Source organism: Typopeltis vanoorti, chromosome 12, assembly GCF_054136105.1.
Source record: "Typopeltis vanoorti isolate ZY-2024b chromosome 12, IOZ_Tvanoo_1.0, whole genome shotgun sequence".
NCBI lineage: Eukaryota > Metazoa > Arthropoda > Arachnida > Uropygi > Thelyphonidae > Typopeltis > Typopeltis vanoorti.
The window spans coordinates 81753766-81765508 of NC_143560.1; the positions used below are offsets into that span (position 1 = coordinate 81753766).

Consider the following 11743-nt stretch of genomic DNA (forward strand, 5'->3'; position numbering starts at 1 on the left):
ACAGTGTTAGCAGTTGTATTCTGAAGTTTTATATTCGACTTTTTTTTATTCCATCTCTTCAGACTCCTTAATTTAAGTTGGTTCTACTGATAGGGCTGTGAGGTCTTATGAATTAGTTGGAGAGCAATTCTTCTCACCATCTTTTAGCGTTGTTTTTGTTCCGATAAAGCTTAGTTTCAGAGGATATTGAAACTACTGTTCCAGATTCGTTTTGAATAATATGATATGCGGAGTTTTCTAAACATTCTATTTTTACATCCTTTAAAATATCTGCTTCTTCATTTTTATCCGGTTGGCTTGGAATGCAGTTTAAAGTGGAATGTCATGCTAAAATGTTTTATTTGAGAAAAATGTTTTCTTTATTCGGCCTATTATTATTTTTTGTATTGTTTTTTCCCTTTTTTTTTTCCCTAACAAAGTTAGGAATTAAAAATAACAAATAGGCCACCAACAATTACAATGTAAAGCAATTAGGAGGTTCCCACTCCTTTTTGAAGTTTCATGGCCCATCCAAGCATACTGCATAGTTCCCATCCGAAATGTTGTCTGCATTTCAATTGTAGTTTTAAGTTATTCTTAGATTTAAAAAAAATCCATTTAGATCTTCATTATAATTAAATAAGACGCTATAAAATGGATCTTCAAGGGAATTGATATCTGGGTTCACTGTTTTTGTTACTTAGAAAACACAATTGTAATCTTTATTTACTTTCTTAAAAATTCTGGACAAAAATTGAAATAGCTGAATATCCTATTTTTAAAATACTTCCACTGCACTCCAACATATTCAAAAATAAAATCAAAGAATTGCTTGGGAATATTGCTGAAAACATCGCTGCCTATAATTTTAAGAGTAGAAGTCCCAAGTCTGTATGATATCAAAATGCAACCCGCTTCGGTTGTACTGGATCGCTTAGTGAGTTGAAAAAAATCTGTTAAAATGAAGTCTTATATTAGAGGTTTGGAGAATGTTTAATCTTAAAATGATATTTCAATTTTGTTCCACTATATAATTCAATAACACAAGAGCACATTTGTTAATTTTTGCTCAATTATATTTTGTTTAACAAAACGACAACAAAAAAATTTATTTAAAATCAGTATCCTTAATGTAGTTCGTTATTAAATGAATACTCACAATATTTGTATGCTGCTTTCTTAGGGGATGAGACACCCCTAATTTTCTGTGGATTTTTCAGAGCATAAAAATAAATCTTGTACACTTTCACAATATTGAAACTTCGTCATACAATAGATTAGCTGTAATACATGACGATAGATGGCGGGCTAGTAAGACATTTATCATCACAAAATTTCTGCTATTAAAAAGTTCAAAAATAATCAACATTTTAATACAAATAACAATGTTACTTTCTTTTTGGTCGGAGCGACATCTGTTAAATTAATGACATTAGGAGAATGAAAAATGCAAATATCATTTAGGATGGAAATATAATTTTTTTTTTTCCAGAGAATTATTTATAGCATTACTTTGAAAGGTTCATGTTGCTGTTAATACTGTAATTTCTAAAAAAAAAAAAATAAAAATAAAAACAATCTCAAATAAATGCTTATAAACTTGAACGTAACAGAAAAATCCACACTAAGCAAATTTATTTTTCAATTCTCTCAAATTTAGAAATCGTACAACAATTACTGTAGTATAAAATATTATTTTAGTCAGAAATTCAAACTTTGAATAACAAGAAAACTTCAATTTCATTTCAGATATTAAATGATTCTAAATGTTTCTCTTATGGGCAAGTTTTATTTTTTCGTTGCAAAAATAGGCTTTAAAGAATTTCCCCTTTTACAGGCTTCGCTGATATTGCACAAATAAAATTTGGAAACAAACATTATTTGGGGTTAGAAATACTCTTAAATTTCTATAAAAGTCTTTAGTGAATCACAAGAATGGAAATTACCGGCACTTGTCAATAGTAAATTTTTTTGCTGGGACGAGAGTATATTTGGTCCATTGTAATCCTCACTTTGATCTCCTTCAGAATTTTAAAGCCAGCGAAAGATCACTTCTACATCGCAGTCATTTTCAACACTCATTAAGGCAATGTTGAACTTCATTTGAAAGGAAATACAGTTAGGCAAGTGCCGTGAATTTCCATATATTTGAGTACTTCATACTTTTTTTTCATCGTCTTGTGTAAAGTGAGAACTTGAATTGCTACAATGGCAAGTGGGGTAGCATATCATGTGATATGTGTGTTTGTGTATTGGGATACAGTCATTTTCAGTGTCCTATTTTATAAAATTCCACACTGATCGAAGAGAGAAATACATTATAATCTATTACATGCGATGTAAAGTTTCTACTCTATCACTACGAAAGTCTTTAAATTTTCAGGGACAAATAACTACGTGTTTTCTGTGGATTACTAACTCTAGCTGAGATGCAAGTAAAACGCTAAACCATGCTTAATTACTTTAGTGTCAGGAAACATTACTAGCACTAATCCATTGACAAATGGAATCCCTCCCAGCCCCACCAAAATATTTATCAGTTAGTATACCAACAAAGATACCGAAACAACAATCGTATATACATAAGGAAACCTATTCCAAAGTCAGTCATTAAATATATACACAAATGTTCAACAATCTAACACTCTGGCTCTGGCGTATAACTTGTTCTTCGCAGGTCTCGAAAACATGGGAAAAAATCCCGGCAATTCCATATTTAAACTCATCTGTTTTTTATTTCCTAATTTGATACGATTTGAACAGAGCATGCTTAAAACAAGTGGCTTTGTTGCATTATTCATGTTTGCTTAAAGTATTAGCTTTTAGTGCTAACTGAACTATTTCAGATTCTTCTAAGACACATGAAAAATGAAGATTATTCTGTTATATTTAATTAGTTATGGTTATGTTGGTATTTTTTCAATATTTTGTCGTTCATTCCTATAGAATGATTTTTAATGTTTGTTTTTTCATTGAAGGTGGGGATTATTTTCCTGTGATCACTGAGAAAAGAAATTGTGGTCTTAGTGAGGTTCTAGAGATCTGATTTATCAAGTTAGGATAACCAGCTCTTGATTTCATCCTAGTGCTTTTCCACGACGGAACTGAAGTAGTAATCACTGTAATGGTAGTAGCCTAATGGTGTTACCGTCTGTCAGTTGGTTAATTGTTCGATATACAAGCATTTTTGCGCGCGCGCACACACACTGCTGTGAACGAAGATGCTGACAGTATTTTTGATAGCTGATTTCATCTCTATTTTCCTTATCAACAGGAACCATGAAATTGCTACGATCTCTTCAATCGGCTTTTCCAAAAAAAGTTGGCATCATTCAACTAACATGGACTTCCATATTCTGCAGACAATTATAGTTGCTTGGTATAAAAATCTTTGTCAATTATAGCATCGAAACTTTGTCTTGAAATAGTAAAATTGCTCCCATATCCTGAAACACGAATACGTTTCAGATATCTTTAACGTCATGACAACGACAGAAATATCACATGGAGAATGGAAGAAAGATTACTCGAATTCAACTAACAGTCAATGAAATATGGCTTCCAACATTTGCTCTGACTTCTTTTAATAGCAATATTGCAAGCATATGCTGTATCTTTTGGGATTTATCATGAGATGTTTGACATTTCATGAATTCTAGAGATTATTGAAACCATTAATTGCTTTTCTCTTTATTCTGCTAGTAGCAATAACGGTTGAAGACCAAGAAATTTCTTCGCATCTACGGTCAGTCTAAAAATTACAAACACTTCAAAATTGAATTTTCAGATTTTACTACGAACTACTTCAAATGTTCAAAAACTTGAATACATACCATTATAACTAAAGCGCACTTCAGCGCTGGATATATAATTGCTTGACAAAGAGCTGCCAACCAGTCAAACCTGTACCATTAAGATTTTTTTTTAAAAAAAAGGGAAGGGGTGCATTTTTTCTCAAGGCATCCAAATGCCTCTTGCTGGCAAGATTCCTATTCTTGATACGTTTCCACTACTACATTTATGGGATAAAACTTGCTATATTTAAATGAAATTACACAGTTGGTTTATGGGGTATTGTGTATAAGTTTTTTTATCCAAAGTTATTTCCTCACCCTTTGGAATCAGTTCAGGGAGAAATTGATCCCAAAGTTACCCAATCAGATGTCCAAGAATGCGTAAATATAACCTTACCAACAGTTTTAAACAGAAAAGCACCGAATGAAACTTAATGGATCGCACAATACGCAAAAAAAACATACGGTTTTCCCATAGTATAGATGACGTCATCACAGTTCAGACTTCATATATGAATCTTTCGTTGTTTCCTTTCTTTGAGCGTAGATATTCAATCCTGGAATGATATGTACCCGTAAGCCAACTCCTTCGCATCCACGTCTAGGATCACGAGATCGGCGGGAGAAGGTCACGTGACTCTTGCAGCAACAATAGTAGAAGAGCTTGCTGAATGCTTCGCGAAAGTCGCGATTTGTAGCGGCGTATACGTAACTGTATAAACAGGAGTTGCTTAGAGCGAGCCACCAGACAGGATTCATCAAATTAATTTTCACTTCTTTCATTATTCCGATCGTTGTGACCACCGTTACGGGAGCCCACATCAGCAAAGTGAACACGAACACGACGATGTTGCTCTTCAGTAGAGACTCGTCGGTCAGAGCGTACGCAGTTGGATCCTCGAGTGTTTCCACTTGTCTCTTAAACGTCCGTAGCTTGAAGACGGCGATGGTGAAAGAAAGCGCCGTCACCACCACCGGGATTCCTATTAATGCTATTCCCATCCCGAGGTGGTACGGCACCCACAAGACTGCCTCCACGGTACAAAACGTTGGTCCGTACCTCATCACGTATTGACCAACCGAAAAGCCGATGGACGCCGTCCAGATGAACACTACCGAAAACACAATGCGACCTTTCGTACAGCAGAGGTCGTAGGTTACTGCATTGCCGAGTCCTGTCAAGTTCTCGACAGCCATGAACATGAAAGATAGGACGGACACAAGTAGACAGGTCACTGTGGTCAGCCATTGAAACGTACAGACGCCAACGTCTTGCGGCAAGCTAGCCAGGAGGAGAACGCACGAAGTCGGTAGCACCAATCCGGTCACTAGAAGGTGACCCATCGCTAGACTCACAAGGAAGATATTCCCTCGAACTCGGAATGGCTCCATCACGGTAACAGCGCTGATGACGAACACTCCGCCCATCGTACCTCCAGTGGCAATGGCAGAAAGAAGAACGAGTTTGAAAACTCCGTTCCAAGAGTCGTTCTCTCCAAGGACGACCTGACTGTTGGCGGCTGGAAGTGCCCAGATGGCCATTGCGGTGATGTTCTGGAACATGTTTCCTGCATGGAAGAAACAAAGACCGATTAGGTTGGGGAAGTTGAGGCCTCGCGACAGAAGCAAGAAAATTAATTTCTTCTGCAGAAGAGGAAATCTTTATTCTTTCTAAATTGCCAGGTATAACAATATTAAATTAATTGCTTCGTAATAAGCAGTCGTGTGGCAAAGAGAGTATTATTTTACTATATTTGATTGTTCATTCCTTGTACAAAGCAAAATTCAAAAAAATAATTAGATTTAATTTTCAATACATATTTTCCCCCATTAAAACGAGAGAAGCATTTAAAGAATATATTGTGCCTGTTTACTCATTACAAGGTTTCTGGGAGAGAGAAAAAAAGATCCACCAGTAAAAGTTGAGAGCAAAGTTTACACTCCAGTCAGGTAAAGGAAATGCAGCTGTTGGATTAAGTTGTTTTCTAATTACTGTCGAAGTAACTAAAAAAGTGAGGCCAGTATGTTATGCTTTACTGTTTGTGATCTTCGGGTTGATTGCCTATTTTGAAGGATGAAAAAATTGAGTTTCCAGGAATTAAAGCTCTTACGTCCTCGTGTAAAACCAGCTCACTTATCTTTGGACGAAGAAAAATCCATGTGAAGGTTCTTCGCGTTCCATAGGTATTGCCGACAAAACCTACTGAGCTAAGGAGAGCCCGCATTTGTTGAATCGTTTGAATATAGACGGGGGTAAGAAGAGGAATGCAAAGCTTCGGATCAAGGGCTTCATCGATGGACCAAAACTGCAATTAGGAAAAACAAATTTGTAGTTTTTGCCACTTGAGAAAAATATCATTCAAGAATAATTTCTTCTGTATGTTAAAAACAGGCGTTGGGATTGGGAAAAGGATCTAAGCAGGGAAGGAGAATAGAAATTATGATTGTCCTGTTTGGCTGAACAGCAGGAGGTTTGTGAAGCTGTGGACGAGATGAGTTGCATTGAGAGAATATGTAGTAAGTTATAAGGAGAAACCAGAAATTAAGTATGGATGAGATGATACAGCGTACAAGCAATTCTAGTAAGGAAACAAAAAGTTGGATGATGTTTCGGAAAGTACTTAGAATTTTCAGGAATTCTGGTGGGTGCATCTTGCTAATAAGTAATATTATTGGGTGTAGCAAATGCTTTGGTGTTTTAGTTGCTTTATTACTAGAAATGAAAAACTGAGTCGGATTTTCGAGTTAAGAATTAAAATAACTGTGAAGGAAAACTTCACTATGGGAACAGTTGAACCACAAGAGGTGTGCATTCGAAGAAAAGTAAAAAAAAAAATGTAGTCAATATTGGGTTCGGAGAGCGATATGACCAACAAATAAAAAGCGTACGATGAAATCGCAAGTTAAGAGGGATATGCAGAATAAGAAATTTTGGAATATATCCTATGGGGAATAACCCCTTCCCGTACATCACATGACTCCCCCCAACATGAATAAAGCAGCCAAAACGCTCGAATACTCGAAATATTTTAGTAGCCCTCAAGGGAAGTTTAGGCCGAGACTTAACAGGAAAAAGTTTGGACATCCGTGTATTGTGTTGTGAAGATATGGATAAATTTTATCTTCTATAAAAGGAAGCATCAGCTTGAGGACATTTTCTAATTAGAGATGTTTGGATTCACGTCATGTTAAAGTGCTGAAATTTAGGAAAAAAAAAGTTTGATACTTTGACGTATGAAAGAGCAGCTTGTAAAAGCTTCTTGCGACTGTTTTATATTTTTAGCCAGTCATTAATAGTGAAAAAAATTCAAATATTAGAGAACTAATTTCTGTTGAAATTCTACAGTTTTATAACAAACGAAAGCACAAAGAAAATCTGGTTAAAGAAAAAACGATATTTTTTAGTATATCGTCAAAGCAAAAACTGACTAGAAATTTAAATAGTTGACGTACATTAAATCGACATTAAAATTGTAAAGCATCTGCGGTTTTAATTAATCAAAGTAGAAAGTTTTTTCTATTTACATTTTGGCCATAAAAGCATTTTTTTAAGGCTCACTTTACAGAACTATTTGCCAAATCGAAACACTGACGTTGGATTTCTTGTTTGTTTTTAGGTTTGTTGTAAACATTCTTTAAAGGACTCTTTGAACAATTGATCTAATTAAAAAAGACATTTCATCTGGTTTTTTCTTTTAAATTTTTAAGGTAATTTTCATGCATTTGGAAAACAACATAAATCCATTACAAAATTGGTTGTTCAAAAATACCTTTCGGCTTTTAGTATTTATTAGATACGAATGTCGTTTTAAACATGATTATTTCAAGATTTTAGTGCACATTAACTGTTTAACATTTGAAAGTACTGAAATTAAAAGAAAATGATATTTTGATGTATGAAAGAGCTGCTTGCTAATGTTTTATCACATTTTTAGCCAGTCATTAACATTTTTAGCCCCCAATGCACACGCAATGAAAGACATAATACTGACCTTATAGCCTCTTCAGGCATGATTCTAATTGCCCCAAACTATTTACTAGAACTCTCGCAAATTAAACTGTTGTTTCGGCTGTTTCAATATGGAAAGAAGCTTGGAAATCTGGTGTGTATCATTTGTAAAACGTTTTTCCTAAATTTCTTCTTAAACTCTCCAATTTTTAACAAATCTATATTTAAGCAAAGAAAGACCGAGTTGTTTATATTTATTCTGTCTTTAAGTGTTTAAAAAAGTTTTATGAACGCAACCAGAAACCTGGTAAGTGAAAACTTGAAGTACCGTAATCATGGGAAGAAATTTCTTTTTTTCCTTTACAAAAACTCATTTGCAAGCTTAATAGAGATCTTGGACTTACAGTTGATAGGAAGTTCAAGGCCCATATAGCAAAAATTGCAAATACATCTCAGAGGAGAATTGCAATGCTGAAAAGAACATTGACATGTAAGATCAAGGTCTTTTGGTTCTATCAAGTCTGATCTTATGAAAGCTATGAACTAGACAAAGCCAAGAAGGGTGCGAGAGCTCAATATTTTTTCTCTCATAGTGGGAGGGGGGGGGTAGTGCAGGTAGTGCTAAATGCATTCAAGAAAAAGGATGATAGTTGGTGTTGTGGCCTCCATCAATGAGTCCCTGATGGTCTTAATAATATTTTGACAGGCAGGTTAGCTGAGTTAGCCTAGTATTAGCAGCCTGTTGGACAGCTAATACATTCATATTAGCTGTCCAACAGGCTGCATAAACTAAAATTGAATTAAGTGACTTCTAGGTCACCAGGAAAACGATTATTGTAAACCCAAATAATATCAAAGAAAACATAAGCATTTAACACAAAATAAATCTGGCATCACACAGAAATAAATTAAAACATGTTACTTATTTGGGATAAAATCATGTCAAATTCTGCAATTGATGAATTTGGTCCTATTTCCTGTTCGTTAGCAGCAGAGATAGGTAAACAATCTTAATGCATCTCAGTATTTGAAAATGGCTGCATTTATTTAACGACGCAATCCGTTAAATTTTTAATTCAAAATTGTTGTCTGCACGAATCAAACTTTCATGAAGATTTTAATTTCAGCATACTCCAACCATTGAATCCTATCTTCTTCAGACGAACACCAAATCAATTAATCATGATATTAATGCATTCAAAGCAGCGTTCATATCTATCTTTGAAAAGCACTTTAAATTTATTAAAAAAAAGATCCTATGAGACTAGAATAGAAAGGTCAACTCATTATGTTCTTCCCGTTTCCTACCAGCTTTGAATGCCACGCGTTTGCATGTTTGTTAAACGACTCTTGCAGGACTAATAAACTAGAATATTCCAACAGCATTTTTCTGTCTTATAAACTGCAGAAGAAAGCAAGCTACTTATACTTGCAATGAATTACACGTACATGATAATGCTTAGCAATGAAATTCACGCAGTTGGCATTTAATTACTGTGTACGAGTTGAATTTCTATTGGCTTGGATCTGTACGTGCGCAGTTATGTAAAGTAGTTGATCTTTATCACTCTAAGCTTTTCATTTAATAAGATGGTAGAAACAAGATTACTCGAATAAGGTTCATAATTTGTGGAGTTTGAATCCACTTTAGGATTTCAAAATAAAATAAAAAGGAATCCGAATTCAAGCTTTTTGCTTCAAAAAGACGGAACAGTAACAAAACAAAATGAACTGTCACACTTTGTATACAAGGTGCAATTGAAAATAAACACCATGCACTTGGTAGGAACATCTCGTGAAGTGATTGAAGAAAGCATCTACTCCAATGAGTAATTTTAGTGGAACTAAATGACACCATGCTAGACGATAGCCATAGATGTATCTCGCCTTTAGGTGATCAGTTGCTCGCTCTACGACAATTTTGATTGAATTCTAAAGCAGTTTGGTATCTCGGAAGCGAAATTTTATTCCTTTTGACACCAAACGAATTGCATATTTTGCATAAGTTTTATTTTTACCTACTCAAAGACATTTTTTCTGGAAAATGTTAATTCCTATTTTGTTATATGGCAACTTCACCTCTAAACAGCATTCCACAATTATTTAAAATAGAGCCAACAGGCTTCATTTCGGTGATGGTAAAACATTATTTAAATTAAGGGGATATTAAATCCCACATAGTTTTAAAACCGAATAAGAAACTCAAAGATCGGAATCAGAGTTTCATGCCGAATATAGTATAACTATAAACGTATCGGCGACTACTAGCATAAGCTAAAGCACGTAGTACAAACTAGGGCAACTCGTTGCAAAGGTGGAGAAAGTTCCGATCGCTATTCTTAGTATTTTCCATAATGTAAAACCCATCTCCTAGGAGATGTATGATGTTATACATTATGGTGGGAGGTTACTACCCAGACCGGTTTCGATCTTTATTAATATTGAGATCTTATCAGTGAGCAGCTAGACCAAATTAGTACCAAAGGGTATAGCGAAAAGAACTTATATACTCTGCTATACGAGTTGTCAAAAAAGTACACCCATAAATTATTTAAAATAAAGAGCCAATAGGCTTCATTTAGGCGATGTAAAACATTATTTAAATTAAGGGGATATTAAATCCCACATTGTTTTAAAACCATAATGTATAACATGACCCATCTCCTAGGAGATGGGTTTTTTACATTATGGAAAATACTAAGAATAGCGATCAGAACTTTCTCCACCTTTGCAACGAGTTGCCCTAGTTTGTACTACGTACTTGAACTACGTGCTTTATCTTACGCTAGTAGTCGCCGATACGTTTATAGTTATACTATATTCGGCATGAAACTCTTTGATTCATCTTTGAGTTTTTTATTCGGTTTTAAAACAATGTCGGATTTAATATCCCCTTAATTTAAATAATATTCCACAATTAGTTTCGTAATAAGTAAATTGTGTGTTCGTTTAATATTTGCAACTTGGCGTATTGCCGTGATCGTAAAAACACAGCTTTGATGGCGGAGGTTTCACAAAGTTTGGAATTGAATGTTATTAACAGATACCTCAAGAGAATCAAACTCATTCAGGAAGGCCTCATATCACCACCAGCTTTCATACCTTTCAATTCTTTGACACTACCTGCACCCGCATCCTCCAAACGCATTCCATCCAACCACGTGCCACTCTTTCAGAGGGATGTAACTCAATAATATCACCCCTCCTCCTGTTTGCTAATGTCTGCAGTCTACAACTTCTCAATCTATATTCCACAATCCTGATAATTTTTTGACACTCTCCTTTGCACTTTCTCCACTGTATCAGAATCATCACAGAAACCAGCAGACCAGACCAGCGCACAGTAGTCCAAATGAGGTCTTATCGAGGCCTTGTAAAGAGGCCAAATGACTTCCTTATCTTCATATGTCAAGGTTCGTTTCAGCATTGCAGTTATCCTCTGAGTCGTACTTGCAATCTTTGCTATATGACCTTTGAACTTCAACTTCCTATCTGTTAAAACTTCGAGATCCCTACTCTAATCATTTTTTTTTCTAACATAATTCCCCAAAACACTATGGCATTGGATATCTTATCACACCAAAGTTCACGACTTTACACTCACTAACATTGAAGTAATCTCCATTTTCAAATGCTCACAATTCCAGCCTGTTCAAAGCATTCTGCAGATGCTATGTTACATATCAAATCTTTCCCAATGTCATTAATGTAAAGATTGAATAACAATAGACCAAGGACTGTACCTCGTAGTATATCGCTGGTCACCCTAAATATGTAGACTCTCATCTCTACCCCATATAAAACCTTTTTAATGTCATTCAGCCATCCTGTTATTCGTCTTAATACATTACAGACCAATCCTATATTCTATTCTCTAATTTATGCAACAGTCTAACAGTCTTCCTTGCTGTATTCAGATTATATCGGCTGGATTAAAGGAACACCCATGAAAGTTAAGTAGTCATCTCACCCAATTTATAATATTTGTTTCGAAGAAAATTCTTGTTTTTGGAAAACGTTG

The 11743-nt window shown here is 35.0% G+C and overlaps 1 protein-coding gene across 1 annotated transcript; it reads right to left on the reverse strand.

Moving 5' to 3' along the window:
* Positions 1-4265: 4265 nt before the first annotated feature.
* On the reverse strand, positions 4266-5315 carry LOC150100932 (histamine H2 receptor-like). Its single transcript, XM_090401937.1, has one exon. The coding sequence runs from the start codon at positions 5313-5315 to the stop codon at positions 4266-4268; it is 1050 nt and encodes a 349-aa protein (XP_090258063.1).
* Between the last annotated feature and the right edge of the window lie 6428 nt (positions 5316-11743).

Bases quoted from the DNA above. Each gene is read 5' to 3' on its own strand.
- LOC150100932 (XM_090401937.1), bottom strand. From the start codon at position 5,315: ATGGCCATCTGGGCACTTCCAGCCGCCAACAGTCAGGTCGTCCTTGGA.